This window comes from Mixophyes fleayi, chromosome 7 (assembly GCF_038048845.1).
Source record: "Mixophyes fleayi isolate aMixFle1 chromosome 7, aMixFle1.hap1, whole genome shotgun sequence".
Lineage (NCBI taxonomy): Eukaryota > Metazoa > Chordata > Amphibia > Anura > Limnodynastidae > Mixophyes > Mixophyes fleayi.
The window spans coordinates 3,197,119-3,217,192 of NC_134408.1; the positions used below are offsets into that span (position 1 = coordinate 3,197,119).

At 39.8% G+C, this 20,074-nt stretch overlaps 1 protein-coding gene across 2 annotated transcripts; it reads left to right on the forward strand.

The window, feature by feature from the left end:
• The first annotated feature begins 6,616 nt into the window (after window positions 1–6,616).
• LOC142098573 (mas-related G-protein coupled receptor member H-like) lies at window positions 6,617–10,400 on the forward strand. Of its 2 annotated transcripts, none has more exons than XM_075181410.1 (2): window positions 6,617–6,756; window positions 9,070–10,400. In XM_075181410.1, exon 2 carries the CDS (start codon window positions 9,113–9,115, stop codon window positions 10,094–10,096), a length of 984 nt encoding a protein of 327 aa, XP_075037511.1. In that variant the 5' UTR covers window positions 6,617–6,756; window positions 9,070–9,112; the 3' UTR covers window positions 10,097–10,400. The 2 variants fall into 2 exon arrangements, with proteins under 2 accessions (XP_075037511.1, XP_075037512.1); XM_075181411.1 differs by having other exon boundaries at window positions 6,617–6,723.
• Window positions 10,401–20,074: the final 9,674 nt, after the last annotated feature.

The following is a 20,074-nucleotide window of genomic DNA, read 5'->3' on the forward strand; positions in this document are numbered from 1 at the left end:
TAACATACTTCACGTGCTACATCTGCCACAGCCCTTCTTATGTCACAGTACCTGACAGCGTAATATGCTATAATGTCCAGGACAGTGAAATTAGAAGTGTAGTGGGAACTGAAAACCGCATCCGATGTGTGACAGGTCACATATCGCATACAAAATGCACTTTAGTATATTTCGTACTAAATCTGCTATGGGTTTGAAGAGATGGAGGCGTTAGGACATTGAAAATAGGGGTTTAGCCCGCTGGACAAACCTTCTTGTCCAAACTTTATTTTACATTAAAGTCAGCTGAGGACTGTGAGAAGTCTACGTGCAGCCCCTGGTAAGTGGAAACCTAATCCCGGAGGGGGGGGGGGGGGGGGGCTAAGGGAATCCTCATCTGAAGATAGATTACCATCTAAAAGAGGAAGGTTTTAAAATATGCAGAATGAGATGTGGGCTCTCTATTCAGGACAGTGCTGACTAGGAATTACTACTCCTGTCAGACTGGCTCATGATTGTGCCTGTGCCAACACTGAAGCCTCTATGGACTGTGTTTAGTTTAAAGACCTGTAAAAGCAGGAGGACATTGAGCTCAGTCTATAGCACGTGGGTAGAGGAGTGAAGAATATTGCTCAACAGTCAGGATTGAATCATCATCATCATCAATTATTTATTTATATAGTGCCACTAATTCTGCAGCGCTGTACAGAGAACTCACTCACATCAGTCCTTGCCCCATTGGAGCTTAGTCTAAATTCCTTAACATACACACACAGACCAAGAGAGACTAGGGTCAATTTAATAGCAGCCAATTAACGTACTTGTATGCTTTTGGATTGTGGGAGGAAACCGGAGCACCCAGAGGAAACCCACGCAAAGACGCTGCTGAGGTATAGGATTTCTGTCTTATGAAGTGTAGTGAACCCTCTTGAATTGTTGCATAATTACTGTTATTCTGCGTGCTATGTGTTTTTTTAAATATATGTTATATTTAATATAAGGATGCATCTTTCATCCACTACTTGCCTAGGTGATCTATTTAACAAATATCGAGGTACCGGGACCAGTCAGCTGGCAGGACAAACACAGCTAAACATTATGCCGGTATCTTCACATTTACCTGATATTATGTATCTAAGAAATCCACTGTAAGATAGTAAATACAGAATATATCTCCAGATGGCAATTGTATATGTATAGGTATGTGTATATGTATATGTATATGTATAGGTATGTGTATATGTATATGTATAGGTATAGGTATATGTATAGGTATATGTATATGTATATGTATATGTATAGGTATGTGTATATGTATATGTATATGTTTAGGTATGTGTATATGTATATGTATATGTATATGTATAGGTATATGTATAGGTATATGTATATGTATAGGTATATGTATATGTATAGGTATATGTATATGTTTATGTATAGGTATATGTATATGTATATGTATATATATAGGTATATGTATAGGTATATGTATAGGTATATGTATATGTATAGGTATATGTATATGTATATGTATAGGTATATATATATATATATATGTATAGGTATATGTATATGTATATGTATAGGTATATGTATAGACCAGATGTAACTAATGTTTTTTCCAAATGTGCAAAATATATTGTACACTTACTTTATGTTTTATAACTACAGAAATATATGAGCAGGGTCCTCCCTACATAATATTTTGCATTTATTGCATCTGTCTTGTTTGTCCATGTTTCATGTATGTTCCTACTTATATATGCAAAACCATTTGAAGTTAATCAGTATTATACACTTTACATGGAGCATTTTTGCCCTCTGTGTACAATGTTACATACACATGTTGGCTGGGGTAACCCAGCCCTCTGTTCTTTTAGCCAGTCCATGTTAATTTAGTTATCTCTCATGTTAACCTAATGTTACACTAAATGGTAGATAGGGTGTTATCCCCTGTCCACACTCTGCCAGCATTAGTATCCCGTCATCCCAGTTCCCGTCCTGGCTCCACCACATCTAACCTGGGAGATTTATCATTAAACTGGCTCATAGTTGGCACCAGAGAGATGTTATCCATATTCTGAAGATCTGAGGGATCCAGTGTGGAGCTTTGCATCATGGGAAGCCCAGAAAGCATTGCAGATTCATCCCAATCCCCAATGGAGGAACAGGGTCATTTGTATTTCTAAAATATTATTCTGACTTTCTAAACATGATATTTTTTTCAACATATTACACTTATATAGGGCGCACTGTGCCAAAGGTGTTAAAAACAACAACTACATGTCCAGTAGCAGCTGAAGTTTGGGAGGGGTAAAGGGTGCTGGACACAGGATTCATGGTCCTAAAATACAGGAGCTATAAGTTTAATTCCCCACAACCTGATATTTTACACTAGCACCAAAAACAAGAAATTATTTTTTTTAAAAAACAACACCCACACCACATATGAATATGAATAATGAAGTATCATATGATATATGTTATATATTGAAGCATACACTAATCCTAGACACAAAATATAATCACGTTATGTGTCTTTTGTTTAATAAATAATGCTAGAGGGGTAAAGAAAACACTATTATTATTTTTTTTTAGAGAGACGTACCCTTCAAATGTCCTATTATTCAGTACCGGGCATTACGGGCACTAGGACCACGCAGACATCTTTCTCCTTCACAGTCTCTTCTCCTGCACAGTCCCTACGGGGGCCCATTTAACCTTGGGCCCCAGTTAAGATATATTGTCTGCACTGTCGGATGTTCCGCCCATAGTTTCTGTGTGTGTGCTTCCTCTTACTATACTATCTTACATGGTTGTTGTGCCTGTCTGCATATCCTATATTATGACAAATATTACTGAATATTTGCATTATATATTAATGTTCCTTTAGCAATAAGAACACCCGGTTAACCTAGAATGTGATTATAAGCAAACTCGAAGGGTATATTGACAAACATGAAATCACAATAAAGATATAGTCATTTCCTACAAGAAGCTCATTCATCCAGAGCACTCAGCCTGCAGCAACAACATCTTGGCAAGTGTTACCCAATTACATAACATCTGCTAGGTGTAGAGTACAGATTATTTCTATATTAGTTTCATGGGTGAGTTTATATTATGTTTCACAATATTTTTTTCAGTTCCACCTATAGCTGTGGCCTAAAATATCACAGTGACACATAATAACTATTATTACATTGTGTATGATGTTTTCTCTGCAGCTGGGAGTATGGTAGACGTTCAAAATATAATATGTTTATCCTATGGTCATAGTCTTTGCAGTGTCACAGTCCAGGTTATGGTCCTGGTTCTGTGGGACCAGCATGAAATATTTACCTAGAAGACGTGATACCAATCACCATATTGAGGGGCTGATCTACAACCGGCCAGAGTTTAGGTAGGTCAGGGATTTGTTTACTGAATAATTTATAGCTGGATCCCATCAGACATTAAACTCATGGATCCCTGTTTTTTCTTGTACCTGCATAGTCAGCAATTCACTGTTTTTTCATCTATCGTAACAGAGATGCTGGGGCTCGGGTTTCTGAAAACCGAGATCACTCGAACGTAGGGGATCCGAGTAGGCCTGCGAGCCAGGTCTGTACTTTTGCACGTCCTCGGATCTGAATCGAGGCAAAATGTCAACGTTGTGTTGTCAGAGCTTTTGGATTCCATAAGTACCTCCCTCACCAGGAGATCCAGCGCCATTGCTCACACAGAAACAGGGTTAGCAGTGTTCTTGTCACTCTCCAGTCTCCAGTGACATTGCTCAGTGCCATTGCTCAAACAGAAACAGGGGTAGCAGTGTTCTTGTCACTCTCCAGTCTCCAGTGACATTGCTCAGTGCCATTGCTCAAACAGAAACAGGGGTAGCAGTGTTCTTGTCACTCTCCAGTCTCCAGTGACATTGCTCAGTGCCATTGCTCAAACAGAAACAGGGGTAGCAGTGTTCTTGTCACTGTCCAGTCTCCAGTGACATTGCTCAGTGCCATTGCTCAAACAGAAACAGGGGTAGCAGTGTTCTTGTCACTCTCCAGTCTCCAGTGACATTGCTCAGTGCCATTGCTCAAACAGAAACAGGGGTAGCAGTGTTCTTGTCACTCTCCAGTCTCCAGTGACATTGCTCAGTGCCATTGCTCAAACAGAAACAGGGGTAGCAGTGTTCTTGTCACTCTCCAGTCTCCAGTGACATTGCTCAGTGCCATTGCTCAAACAGAAACAGGGGTAGCAGTGTTCTTGTCACTCTCCAGTCTCCAGTGACATTGCTCAGTGCCATTGCTCAAACAGAAACAGGGGTAGCAGTGTTCTTGTCACTCTCCAGTCTCCAGTGACATTGCTCAGTGCCATTGCTCAAACAGAAACAGGGGTAGCAGTGTTCTTGTCACTCTCCAGTCTCCAGTGACATTGCTCAGTGCCATTGCTCACACAGAAACAGGGGTAGCAGTGTTCTTGTCACTTTACAAATATTGATTGGAAATTAATGTTATTGAGGTTAATAATAATGTAGGAACAAAAAAAGAGCCAAATTATGTGATTTTAGCAGAAAAAAAAATAAGGATCTTAGAAAAAAATAGTGATCCAAAACTGAAACACGCGAGGGCGTTTTTTTTCCAAAAACCAAAACACGGTGGTCAGTGAAAATCTCTGATCGTGATACAATTACAAACTTCAGTATATGTTCATGTTGTAAAACTTTATATATGATAAAGAAGAAGAAAAGGAGAAACTTTCTTTTTTTTCGCTCCCGAAATACAGAATAATGACTAAATCTGACACACAAATCTGCTTGGCAGGATAGTTCTGAGGGACGGGTCCACTCTAGACACAGTAGTGGGCAAATTATTGGCGCCCTGACACTTTCTTAAATAACTTACAATTTTCTCTATACCTGAGGTGAAATTACCAGCAGTGATTGGTCTCCACAATCCTTTCTCTGTTAGTATACAGAACTTTTTTTTTTTATTCTGATTGTAATACTGTAACCTTTTAAATCAGAAAACATAAAGAAATGACATTGTCAAAATTATTGACACTTAGGGCTAGATTTACTAAGCTGTGGGGTTTGAAAAAGTGGGGATGTTGCCTATAGCAACCAATCATATTCTAGCTTTCATTCATTTAGTACCTTCTAAAAAATGACAGCTAGAATCTGATTGGTTGCAATAGGAAACATCCCCACTTTTTCAAACCCGCAGCTTAGTAAATCTAGCCCTTAGACTTAATATTTGGTAGTATGGCACTTGGCAAAAATAACTGCAATCAACCACTTCCTATAGCCATGGATGAGCTTCTTGTGCAAACTGCTCCAGTTCTCCCAGGTTTAAAGGTGTCTTCACCCAACCACTGTTTTCATGTCTATCTGCAGGTGTTCAAAGGGATGTAGATCTGGACGGAGACCCAGATTTCTGATACTGGGGTCAACATTACGCTCCAAAATGGCCTGGTAATCTGCAGATGTCATGATGTCATTCACACGTTCAAGAAACCCAGTGCCAGATGCAGCACAGGAACCCCAAAACATCCCTGTACCTCCTCCATGTCTGACTACAGGGAAGGTTTTCTTTTAACTTTGCTTGTTGTGAAGATAGGGGTGATGTGCTCTAATTTGGTTTCATCTGTCTACATAAATTTCCCAAAACAAGCTTGGCTTGTTCAGGTGTGTTTTGGTAAACTCCAGTTGTGGTTTTTATGCCTCTATCAGGGAAGTGGGGCCCTCCTCAGCATCCTACCATAAGAGCTTCTTTCATTGAATTGGTGACGGTGAAACAGTTGTATCTTGTGGCTGAAGGTCATCTTCATTCTGTTCAGCAGATGAGGGAGTTGCTCTCCCCACCATACAAACATTCCTGTGCTGCAATCTTCAGTCAAGTTTTCTCTTTCCAGGGAGGTTGGCTACAATGCCAAGGGCCTTAAACAGCCTAATAACATTACATACGGTGGAAACGGGAACATCAATATGAGTCATTTCAAGCTTGTTTTATATTGCAGGCACCTGCTACTCAACATAGGTTAGTTCAGTTCCAAAGTGAAGGAAAATCACCTGCTTGAAACCTAAATATTTCTAACTACTTCTAAAAGATGGCAATAAATGTGTTCAGCCCCTTTAAGGGTTTCAGTGCAGAATAAGCTACAACTTGTATGTTTTTCTGCATTTTGTGTTTTATTTCATTGCAAACTGATGTAATACATACAATTTTTTTATCATTTCAACATTTTTCTGGCACAAAAGGTGCAATATTAGAAAATTCTGCAGGGGTGCCTATCCTTTTGGCCACAACTGTACAATATTGTTCCTACCAGTTCTATTAGATCCACATCTCTTCTACAATCACACAGCGATGGCCTCTTTTATAAAGCCAATGATTTCACTGTTGGAATTTCATGTGATATCCATAATCATTGCACCATATGGTACGGTATGTGTATAATAATTATAAATGCATTATATAAGCTCTAACCTGGTGCTGATCTCCTATTATCCGTCTTACTGCATTTTATTCTGTCTGATAATTTGCAGAACAATAACTTAATTGTTTCAACATAACATTCCATGCATTTATCAACAGCAATTGCTGGTTTCATTTAAGTGCAAGTTTATATACGCCCAAGAATGTATTAATCATGTGAGCAATAGTAGAGGAAGCGACAGTCAGCAACATAAGAACAGTTCGGTCCCAGCTGGTGCACAGCATTGAATCTGCCTCAACGCACTCTACGTTCTGTAATGAGGACACACTGGTAGGTGCACACAGCCCCCTGCACATTCTGGCGGTAAGCGAGACCATTAACTTTTATATGAAGCAGTTATTGCACCAGAGCTGCTTACACAAGTCAGAGACTTGTCTATACATAGCGAGATGTCAGTGTGCAAATAACTTACTTAAGTTGACAATTAAGAGTTTAACCCTATAAAATGTAACAGACAGCAGAATATTGTCTATAAAGCTCCTACACACAACAGCAACAGGTAATAATTCTTTAGAGGAGTCTTAAACAATTCCATCTTGCTGCAATAATGACCGTTGGGTCTGATAAATAGAAGCAATGTCTCTATTTATTTTAGAATATTCAAACTTCAAACTAGAAATATTAATTATCTTCCCAATGCAATCATCCAATGAGATCATACAATTATCACCACATCTGTGGTGTGCGAGAGATCTTAAACAATGTGATCTAATTGGACTTACAGAGATGAAGTTGTCTATGATTGATAATGGAACAAATGTATCACATTGTGTGTACAGACAGACTGAATCATCATAATGAAGCAATCTCTCTTGTTTGGTTGCTTAGTACATTTATTTTATCAGATATAGATCTGTTTGTGTGTCATTGTGTAACTCAGCTTGCAGTAACCATATGATAATTACAACATATGTCCCTCACTGTAAAGGCTCGATGCTTTCTACCTTTATGTCTGGTTGTGGGGACAAAAATATAATGTGATATCAGCAATTGTATATCACACATTGATTGATAGCCCCACTGGTAATTGCACTTATATTGTGTTGCTATATCCCTGGCACACTATGATCTGGTGTATATAGCCCCACCTTGAGCGTTGCCACAGTGTGTGAGTGCACCACACTATGGGACGCCTCTTTTTTCTTTTATGATCTGCACACAAGCTGATTTTCAGTTTGTATGTGTGCAACTTTATTTGACCCATTGTGGGGTGGAATTAGAAGAGCTGACAAGTATCACTCCGTATCAAGAAACATCTGATCCAGTCGTTTCAGTGAATTATTATTTACAGTCTTCTATAAACTCCAAGGGGCTGATTTAGAGCACACATTTGTGCTTAGCGGTGTATGAAAACACACATGTTTAAAAGCATGATTACATGGATATGTTCATTTGGAAGTATCTCAAGATGCGTAAAGCTCAAACACAGAAGCATTTGTGTCAGGCATCCGTCAATCATAGACTGTACACAATAGTGTAGAGATAGTGTAGGGATAATGTAGACATATGGTCTGACAGTGTAAGTAAGGAATTAGACTTTCTGTACACGATTTAATAATGTAATACAGTGTCATATACACAAGAGACAGGTGACACTCATTAATAAAAGTTGCATTTCCATATAAAATGTAATTAAATTCAAACACAAATACATGGAATTAAATGAAAATAAGTTCAATAGAAACATCGGATGTTTTCCCCTTTACAAATCAAATGGGAATTTTCTTTCCTGCAGTAATCCAAATGCAAATGTTAAATAAGTAATGAGGATAGAAGTCTGTGACTTCATACAATATAGCCACGATGTTAACGAATTAAGTACTAGCACATCTGCAGATCCATCCACGTCTAATGGAGTCACATTTACTAGAGCACACCCATATTGTGCTTGATCTACACTTGTCCTTCCCTTATCTCCCCCGTTCCACCTCTCCAGATGTACCAAGACCTGAATCAATGTTATGCCAAAAGCTTTATGTGGACGTATGTATATGCTGACACGTACAGAAATGTGTACCTAACACAAAAAACAGACATACATCCAGCTACATAAGCCCCTGACTGTGAATGTATGATATCATTATTCTTAATATTAGTCATAATAATAATCTTATGATTTATTACTGTCTCCCTGTACATTGTCTATGGATATGATGAACAAAGAGATCTCAGATCAATAGGTGTAACAAGGACAGTTTGCACGTGCGCGCGTGTGTATGTGTGTGTGTGTGTATGTGTGTGTGTATATGTGTGTGTGTGTGTGTGTAAAAGTGAATAAGAAAGACAGAAGTATCCAAGATTAAGACAGATTAATTTTATCACTAGTACATTAAAAGTGCACGGGGGTTAATCATCTTTTCATGTCACGGATGGAAGAGGAAGACACAAAGGCGTTTTCAGGCATTTCTAACAAATGAAAAGAAAGACTTTTCCCAGCCTCTAATGGCAGATAACTACATTTTAAAAGGCAAATTGGGACCCATAGGACACAACACATAACAAAACACATCTAAAAATTTAAATTTTGAGGTCACCCAATAAAAAAAAGAAGAAAAAATAATATTTATATTAACAAAGTTTATATCTCATAACTGAATTCTGTGTTTTCTGTTACAGAGTGGAATGGAACTATTGATTCACCAAATAATTGTCTGAAATAATGTCCTTCAACTTGTCCCTGAACTACACAAAGCCCCAACCTGACTGCAACCGTACAGCCACAGACATCTCCATAGTCACCATACCAATCACGATATGTCTGCTTTCAGCTCTCATCTGTCTCATCGGTCTTGTTGGAAATGGATTCACAATTTATCTCTTCTGTTTTCGTATAAAATTAAACCAATCAACTGTTTACATTCTCAACTTGGCTGTAGCTGACTTCCTCTTCCTTCTTGGATGCGGAATGGTCTCGTTTTATTTCCTTTGTTTGTACAATGGAATAAAAACATCAGATCAGAATGACAAAGTCTTCTCTGGATTTGGGGAATTTCTGAATGGTTTTGGGTTTAATTCAAGTCTCTTTTTCCTGGCTACACTCAGCATAGAAAGATGTCTCTCGGTTTGTTTTCCCATTTGGTACAAATGCCGACGACCACATAACTTGTCAGCCATAATGTGTACAATAATGTGGGTCTTGTCTCTCCTGATAACCATATTGGAAAGATTTCTCTTTTCCGAACAACGATCGACCGTTTACATAGTCACATCGATAGTGTTCCTCATTCTGACTCTGTTCATGGTGGGTTCCAGTGTGGTCCTTCTTATTGAGATCCAGAAAAGCTCAGTACAATGCCGGCCTTTGAAGCTCTATATTGTCATTGTAGCCACTGTCATTACCTTCCTCATCTCACTGTTTCCAGCCAGGGTTGTGAGGTTACTGGCTTTCTTTGCTTTCATCCCCTCTGCGCGCACTAGAATCATTTACTATATTATGTTACTTCTGTGCCCTGCTATTAATTCTTCTGTCAATCCTTATATCTACATCATTGTAAGCAGATGGAAAAATAATGTTTCTAGCGCAAAGGCCTTGGAATCAGTCTTCAAAGAGGAGAACGAGAGGTCTGAGGACAGCAACACCACACAAAGTCAACAAACCGACAGTGACTCCAAACTAGACACCTTGGAAATAAATACATCATAACAGTTACATTTAATTTTAAAAATATTAACAGTTATATCTGATAAAGTAGTTATGGAATTTGATTGTAAATCGTGATTTGTGAAATTGGATCTACTTAACATTATCCAGACAACAGCACTATTATCCGGACATGCTTGGCTAATTTTCAATAACAAACATTTCTATTGAGGTTTCAGAGGATATTTTTACCCAAGAGGAAATGTGAGTTTTTGCAGGAACAATGTCGTCTTAGAAGTGTTTTATTTTTGACTTAATACAGTTATGATGGGAAAATAAAACATTGTGTGGGTAACCTTATTATTAACACTTTGTTATATTATTCTGAATAATGTGTTCTCTGTACCATCAGTGTTGCATTATTGCTGTGCATAGTGTATAAGCACATTATATAACACAAGCTATAATTTCTCATTTTATCATTCTACATGCAGTTTGCTCCCACATGCATTATGTCCAACAGTGACCATGTAAATTATTTCCAACAAAATAGGGTCTAGTGGCTAATATACAAAGCCCAGCCCAATCTGGTGACCAGTATACAAAGCGCAGTCCAATCTGGTGACCAGTATACAGAGCTCAGCCTAATCTGGTGACCAGTATACAAAGCCCAGCCCAATCTGGTGACCAGTATACAAAGCTCAGCCCAATCTGGTGACCAGTATACAGAGCTCAGCCCAATCTGGTGACCAGTATACAGAGCTCAGCCTAATCTGGTGACCAGTATACAAAGCTCAGCCCAATCTGGTGACCGGTATACAAAGTTCACCCTAATCTGGTGACCAGTATACAAAGCCCAGCCCAATCTGGTGACCAGTATACAAAGCTCAGCCCAATCTGGTGACCAGTATACGAAGCTCAGCTTAATCTGGTGACCAGAATGCAAAGCCCAGCCCGATAAGCTTAACAATATACAAAGTAGAATCCAATCTGGTGACCAGTATACAAAGCTCAGTCCAATCTGATGATAAATATGCTATCGGGTCACCTGGACAGGAGAGGAATGGATATTGCTAGTTTACTACCAGACCCCAGGCAGTCACACTCTTCTCCACTGTATCAGTAACTCATCCACAACAACTATGAATACAGCATGTTATGAATATAGGTATTCACTACTATGCAATCATATTTGCATTATTTTGAAATTACCTGGATCATTTCAATATAGTCCACTTGCTGTCATAATCCTTCATTTACATATAAGCTTCTTTTTCATTGTTCTATGTCACCTTCCTGACTGTAGGGATCACTGTTTTATGAGCAATAGAGTTTCATCTGAATAACTATAAGCATCTGGTGCTTTGAGGACCATGTACAGACCTCGCCCTACTGATTTATGGTACTTGGCCTAGGAGTTGGTTTATTTTTCAAGCAAATGTGTCCAAAAGTCTTTTAAGGTATTGAACTGACTGCTTAAACAATATAAAACTACTGTGTTTTTCCCTCTTTTCCTTCTATGTCATTTGAGCTTGATATGGATTCCTGGTACGCAAGGGCATGATGATTCTCATTTCATCTATATTTCCTTTTTCCAGCCACAGGCTAGGTACAACAATTAGAATATGTCGTCCTCTCCGCTACACACAACATCTAGGAGTAAATGTATCAATCTCTGGTTTTGTCAAGTCCCGCGAGTTCGGCGTCTTCGCAGCTTAAATTTAAAGCGGCGCTGCCTTGTAAAGGGAGACTCGCGGGACTTGACAAAACCGGAGATTGATACATTTACCCCCTAATCTCCTTATTAGGGGATAACAATTGTGGGAGAGATAGATCAGGGGTAATAGCTGTATTGTTATATACAGTATTACGTTTATCTGTCTCTAGATTTGCCCTCTAATAACTCCTCTAGCCTCATGAATAATCTACCAATACCATACAACCAATCCTTTCCTGTTTTCCGCAAGCTGTAAATTATGTAAAATAAAGAAAGGATAAAGTTGAAAATCAAGCAGAACATTAATGTACTGGTAATTTCTGTTGTGCCGAGCATGGTTTTATTGGTGGATTGGATTCCAGTTTGTCTCTCTATGGCTCATATCTAGATTCTATGTTCTCTCTCTATGGATGGTGTCTGGATACTAGTTATACTCTCTAAAGCTGGCATCTGTATACTACAGGCTCTCTCTGTGACTATAAACTGTATAAGTTGTGCTGCTCTCTCTTGTGGTGTCTGGATACTGGGTACTCTTGGAATGGTATCTAAATACCCAGACCTATCTCCATGGTTGGTGTTTGGATACCTTTCTAGGGCTGGTGTCTGGATACTTGGTATTCTTTCAAGGCCTGGTGTCTGGAAACCCCATGGTCTCTCTAGGGCTGGTGTCTGGATACTGGCCACACTCTCTAGGGCAGGTATCTTAATACGCCATACTCTCTTTGGGGCTGGTGTCTGGATACCTTGTGGTTTCTTAACTGCTGGTGTCTAGATACAAGGTACTCTCTCTAGGGCTCTTATCTTAATACCTTGTAATGTCTATAGGATACTATCTACATACCCTGTGTTCTCTCTATGGCCAGTGTGTGGATATTACGAACTCTCTCTAGGGCTGGATTCTTAATACCCTGTACTCTAATCAGGGCTTATATCTGGACACTTGGTAACAAAACCAATGTTTATATTGGTAATACTTTGTAATCATTGAGGCAAAATGTGATCGATTGCACATGAGGCTATAAATTCAAAATTGTGTTGTGTGTGTGTCATGTGCCGTCTTCCTGTGTACCTTACCAGATCCATGCCATCATAACTGTTTTTTGACATTCCAGAAAAACACAGCTGCTCTCTCTGAACCCTGATACAAACTTGATAAGAAACTTGCATCACATCCATATGGTAGTCATCCCCATCTTATTCAGTTGAGACACCTCCACCGATAGGTCCTCCATGTAGATCGTATTTCAATGATACCTGAATTTTCCCTTCTTTGAAGGCAAGGACCATTTAACACCTTAGCTCGTGTGGAACTCATGGCCTTTTAGGATGAGACAAAAATGATTACCAATACTATGATTTGGGATCATTGGCAAATACTACACACTAATAAAGCAGTATTATATAGTGTTAAATGGACAGTGTTATATAGATAGTGTTATATCGACGGAGATATTTATATATTGTGTTGATGTTCTTCAGATTTTATCACTAATTTCACTTATAGAAATGAATGCCACAATATAAATGTTTTATTCTTACAATTATGTTACAGTTGATGTTTTATACTATTGTTGTTTATGTATATGTGAAGATACCAGATTTTCTGGCCCAATTCTGCCCACTTCACGCTGGCTAGCCACCCACGGGTGCCTTCCTATGCAAGGGATGTCTACCCAGTACCTTCTAGTATTTGTGTAGTCAAATTCAGTTAGAAAGTAAAGCAATACATTTATAGTAATAAAAACAATCACTAGATTATTATATATACACAGTAAATAAAGGCCAGGCAGGTTTACCACATCATCTGTCCCTTACCCCACTAGCTTAAGGAGTTACAGTCACCTGGCTGTCCAGACTTGACAACACATGGAGCTCTCTCAGCTGCATATGTAGACTCTGGTAGAGAACAATAGCTCACAACCAGACCTTGCACCTTCTATGAATGAAATCACAGAATGAACACCCCATCCCCCCCTGGAGTGGCTCGTCATATCTATGGTCTAATTTCCACAAAGCTTTCCCCTCTCTGACCAAACTCCTGGGCCCCTCCTTGTTAAACATTGGTCAGTGCTGGACTAGGGGGGGGGGGGGGGGTTGGAGAGGGGAGTGAAGATGAGCTGTCCTTCCCCAGAACCTCCCCTGCTAGATGACCTGTCTGGAATAGCCTTGTGAGAACAATGGACACTAATTAGTTTTCCACCTCCAGTATCTTGCAACTTGATCCCTACCCATAACACCCTGGCTTCACTTTAAGGACAATGAATAACAACCTCACTGCCACATCACCAACATACAATAAACAATATATATATTTACAATGAGCTATATTGTCCCATTATCCACATGTAATTAGACACTGCAGTTGTAGTCTGTTGCGCTGCATTACCTGTACCAGTCCAAGGCAATTTTTTAGCAAACTTGCAAATGATTTGTGGTAGATTTATATGGCAGGGGAAAAAATCCAGGCTCAAGCGTTATTAATAAGGCTGGGTACACACTAGAGGTTTTCCATTCGATCTTCATGCTAATCAGCCGACATACGACCGTTCTGTCAAATATCGTATGAGTGTGTATAGTGACACAATGATCTAAAGTTGCCCCAAAGTGCCGATCATCGTCTCATTTGGTTTGTCGTACTGTTTAATATTTTCCAAACAATCACCGACCGATCATGTAGTGTGTATGCACTCATGCTCAAGATCTCCATAGATTTTACAGAGTTGTGTTCTTTTCAGCTGATGCTAGCAATGAATAAATGTAGAGTGCTGTAGAAGGAATAAATCACTTGTTCGTTCTGAGACAGAATATTTAGTCAGGGGCGCACAGAGGATTGTCGGGGGGGGGGTTTGTCCCCGCCAACCCCCAAAAAAAAAAATTAGAGAGAGAGCAGCAGCTCCGTTTCACCAGCGCTGTCCTATACAGCAGCCGCGGCGCTGTCTAAGAAGCGTCTGCGGCGGTGCTGTATACAATACGCTTCTTTGACAGCGCTGTGACTGCTGTATAGGACAGTGGCCACTTAGTTAGCGCAGGGGGGGTTTCTAGAGACTCAGAAACCCCCCCTGCGTGCGCCACTGTTAGTTTCAGAGTCACAGAAGCTAACGAAATTCATTAGCACATATGGATAGCTATAAGATGGCGGTTTAATCACTGTGACAATGTGACAATAATGAATGAATGAATGAATATTGTGCTGTCATTCTCTGAACACTACAGGACCAGATGAAGGACCAGATGAAGAGCACAGATCTGAAGGTAAATCGTGTCAGTGTGTATTCATGAATCGTCAGACTGATTGGACCTTCAGTCGTAGATACAATCGTCTGACAAAGCACGTTGATTGGAAAAAGTCCTCAATGTGTACCCAGCTTAACACTGTCAAGACACTTTTCCCTGTTGTATATATGAACCTCATTTATACTACATTGTGTGCGCATAGAGAATCACATTTACTTCTTAACACTGTCAAGCTGCATCTCTACAGTATTATGGGGTATGGGGAGTAAGCAGTGGTAGAAGTGGAAATTTAAAAGTGGTGACATGAAAAATATAAGTGAATAGAATGTGATAGTGTTACAATGAAGGCAGTAGTAGAAGTGATGGTATGACATACCCCCGTATACCCCTCTTCCACCACTGTATATATATAATGTAAGTGACAGGAATGTGAAAGTGTTACAATGAAGGCAGTAGTAGCATACTTACCAACTTTCTGTTGGTGAAATCCGGGAGCCTGCAGAGGAGGTGGGCGTAATGGGGGGTGGGGCTCCAAATGGCGTAATTTTGGACCCGCCCCCATGATGTGATGACGCAAAATGCGTCATTTGACAGCGGGGGGGCCGGGCCAAACGTCGCGATTCACCGGCAATCGTGGCGTTTGTGACTTCATTCTGCCCACTTCACTAGGAAGTGGGCAGAATTATCCCGATGCGGGGGATTGCCATACTCGCCCGGGAGACTCTTGCAAAATGCGGGAGTCTCCCGGATATTTCGGGAGAGTTGGCAAGTATAAGTAGTAGAAGTGAGGATATGACATACCCCCGTATACCCCTCTTCCACCACTGTATATATATAATGTAAGTGACAGGAATGTGATAGTGTTACAATGAAGGCAGTAGTAGAAGTGAGGATATGACATAGCACTTTATACCCCGCCACATTGAATACTAGGAGTAAGTGTACACATTTATAGGCCTAACACAGAAATGCTGTTTCTGAGTTGGACCCATCTTCAGATATCTGTGACTGAACATACACATGTAAGTTTGCATTATTTTAATTATCATTTTCTGGACAAGCTTCTCTGTCACCTTATGTCAGTAAATCTGCTGATAATGGTGAAATACATATAATTACAGACACTTTCCCGAAAGTGTGGGATGTGTCGTGTCACTGACATTACCAGAAAGTCAGTTGGCTGTTTCACAACTTAGTAATGTTAATAATTATAAGCTGGATGTCTTGAAGCAGCACAGTAAATGTCTGCAGGCCGCCTAGACTGGATCTCCCTGAATTCTGCTTCTTCTCCTGATCTAGGAAAGGCTCTTTATCTGCATTTATCTGACTTCTCTGCACTGTGATATGATATGGATGACAAAGTCTGAAGTACAGTGTCTTATTCACCATTGTGACTCATATTGTGCTGTAGATAACAGTGTCACCCAACCATGAATGAAACTGAAGCCGTTTGCACCATTCTGGGCTTTTCGGGTCATGAGAACAACCAGAACCTGCTATTAATTTAGTGTTTAAATTTCTCTTAAGAAACCGATCTGTGAATTTCTGAGTTACACTTTGGGCATTTGCAAAGAACAAAAACTATAATTTTCAATAAAATGTATTTGCAATTTCTGAATATAAATATTCTGCAAGCACAATGTAAACCACGCACACTTCTACATCATACTTGCTAACTCTCCCGCATTTTGGGGGAGTCTCCCGGACTTCCGGAGGAGTATGGCAAAATCCTGCATTTACAGAAATAGGGCCACAATACCGCGATTCCCGGATCGCTGCATTTGGCCACTGTAAAATGACACGTTTGCGTCATTGCGTCACGGGGGGCGGGTCCAAAATGACGCGATTTTGGATCCCCGCCCCCCGCACGCCCACCTCCTCCACTGAATCTCCCAGAAAGCAATGGGAGAAAGTCGGCAAGTATGTTCTACATTTAAGGCCGGCGTTCAATATCGTCTCCACTAGCCAGGGCTTCTGGTATATTTACCCATTTTTTTTCATGAACATTGTTAAACATAAACAATATATTGCATATCGTATAACTGGTTGTCTTCCAACAAAAAAATGGAGTGTGTGTGTGTGTGCAGGGGGGGGGGGGTGGTTAGACTGTAAGCTCCAATGAGACAAGGACTGATGTGAATGGTTCCATAGAATAACAACTGAGCATGTCCAAGATGGCTGCCTCACCGTCAGCAACACTGTTGAGTACTTTGAGTCATGCTGGCACTTAGGAGCTTTCTGAATAAATTATTATTATTATTATTATTATTATTATTATTATTATCCTATAGAATAAACTACAGTAGTTAGAGTAACAGTATGTGTAGGGGACTTGAAAGAAGATTTTCTCTAGCACTTGGCAGGTTAATGTGATGTTTTTGTGCTATATTATCTATCTAACAGTTTATCAAAAGGTTTATATTCCTCTGAGCATTTCAGCTGCAATATTCTCCAGTAATTAGACTAATTATTCCTGGAGCAGCCAGATTGGGACTCGTTACAAAAGAAAACAACTTCTTACCTGTGAGATTTACTTTGAAACATGTAACTATTAAATTAATGAATCCGAGCGGACGTAAAACAATGACACACAAGGGAATTCATTTCTTAAACATGAAGATCATATTTGCTGAATGTCAGAGCCTAAATTAACTGTCAGAGGATTGATGTGCAAAGGACAGAAAATCACAAATCATACACACGTCTAACAAACAAACTATGTCCAGTCTGTAACTAACATTGACTATAACAACTAAAAGTAGAAAGATGTTCTGTATATAACAATTAAAAACAATATAAATGCAATAAAAAAAACAAATAAAATTCAATATTATATTATTAAACTTAATCATATGTCATAGAGTACATAAGAAATACATATAGTACCATAAATTAATCAGTCAGAATTAGCATTATAATTTTTTTATTAAAGGTCAAGGGGCGTGGCTGCCTACTCAGGACTCTTGGTGCAAAGCCCAGGTGCAGTTATCTAAATAATAACTGTGTGATGACATACGGCATTGAGTCACATTTATTGTGAGCTGCTGTGTGGACAATTTTAGAGTACATGTTATATTGTGATTTTCATTTGTTTTTGGTTTGAATTCAGATTCATATAGAGTAATGATGCAAAATTATTATTATTATTATTATCATTTATTTGTTAGGCGCCACAAGATTTCCGCAGCGCCGTACACAGTACAAACAGTAGACTATACAGGATGAAATAGTACAAAACAATAAACAAAAATACCAAAACTTCAGAAACTCCAGGCAGGCTAATGCACTAAACACGGAGCAGAAGAACAGGTAGGGAGACAGGAGGGAAGAGGACCCTGCTCAGGTGAGCTTACATCCTAAGGGAGGGTAAACAGAACAGGCACAAGGGGAGCCAGTTGAGGCAAGGGGGAGAGAGCGAGTGGAGGAGATGGAGGGTTAAGTGGATGGTTGGTAGGCTTTAAGGAAGAGGTGGATTTTCAGTGCACGTTTGAAGGAGCACAGAGTAGGAGAGAGACGGATGGAGCGAGGGAGGTCGTTCCAGTGAAGGGGGGCTGCACGAGAAAAGTCTTGGATTCTGGAGTGGGAAGAGGTGATAAGAGTGGAGGAGAGGCGGCGATCATTGGCTGAGTGCAGGGAGCAGGCAGGAGTGTGAATGGAGAGGAGGTTAGAGATGTAGGGGGCTGTAGATTGGGAAAGAGCCTTGTAAGTGGTGGTGAAGATTTTGAAAAGGATTCTGTAGGGGAAGGGGAGCCAGTGTAAGGCGAGGCAGAGAGGGGAAGCAGAGGAGGAGCGGTGTGAGAGGAAGATGAGTCTTGCAGCCGTGTAGAGCGGAGGGGGGAGAGATGGGAGTGGGGGAGGCCAGTGAGGAGGAGGTTGCAGTAATCCAGATAGGAGATGATGAGTGCGTGGATAATAGTTTTGGTGGCATCCTGAGAGAGAAAGGGACGGATGCGGGCTCTCTCTATTCATCTGGAGTGCCAAAAGCATAGTATTAAGAAATAAAATAGTTATATATTATTTTTACATTTCTTTGGCTGATTTAACTGTTACTGGGTTATAACCAGAAATTTTACCAGGCGATACACTCTCAGGAACCCAAGATCCTAACGCAAAAGGATGCGTAATTATACATTAGAAGTAGGTAATATGGAGAGATGGCGTGAGCATGTATCTTGGGGCGAGGAAGATGGGGGTGAAGTAGGAGCTATTGAACACATTTTTTTGGGGTCAGTAGCCTCTAGTTACACCCCAGCTCTAATTCACAGTAACATGTGGAGTATTAACATACACTAATCATAACAGCTGCTGGCTTAGGAGCGCAAGCGAGTGAGATAGTTTCATTGCAAAGACTTACAGAGATATAGCAGACATTATTTTACATTTTAATTAATTATAATGGTAACATTAGTAACATTAATTATAGAGAGTGAGACTGAAGGCTACACAAAATATCAAAGAAATAACAGAAAGATTACAAGAACTATATTTTGTAGTCTCCCGGGGACCAAATTCATGTGAAAGTATTATATTGATTGTGATCAATTTGAATCATCCATTCCCAGTGTATATTTTAATTTTTGTTAATATTATGTTCCAAAGACTGGATGTTGTGCGGCATCAGGACTAAATAACTTGCCTATAGTGGCCAAGCAAATTATACCTACTAAGACTTAGCCACAGAAAGAAGAGGAACTCTCTGCAAATATCTCTTTTGAACTCTTATCAGTATCACGATTTTTTTAAATCAAACATTTTGTGATGGCTACTCTCTATATATGATGCAGGGTACTCTTCCGTCAGTCACACATAAATTCATGTTCTGCTGGTATTGGATTATCAGTCTTTAGACTGCCCATATGTAGGTTCCCAGAGGCTACAATGTGTAGGGCCGGGGCTGGGATGGGTATTCATTCATTGCAGTTTCTTCATGCATCAGCATCATCTCAGTTTATTTGTAGTGAGTGTATTTCAAGATCCTTGTATCTAAAAATAAAGGTCATCTCGAGGTCATTTGCTTGACCTGCGTCTTCACACCCTTACTGTCCTGGAATTTCACATTGACTCCTTGATCCACCCCTCAAAGTGAGAGG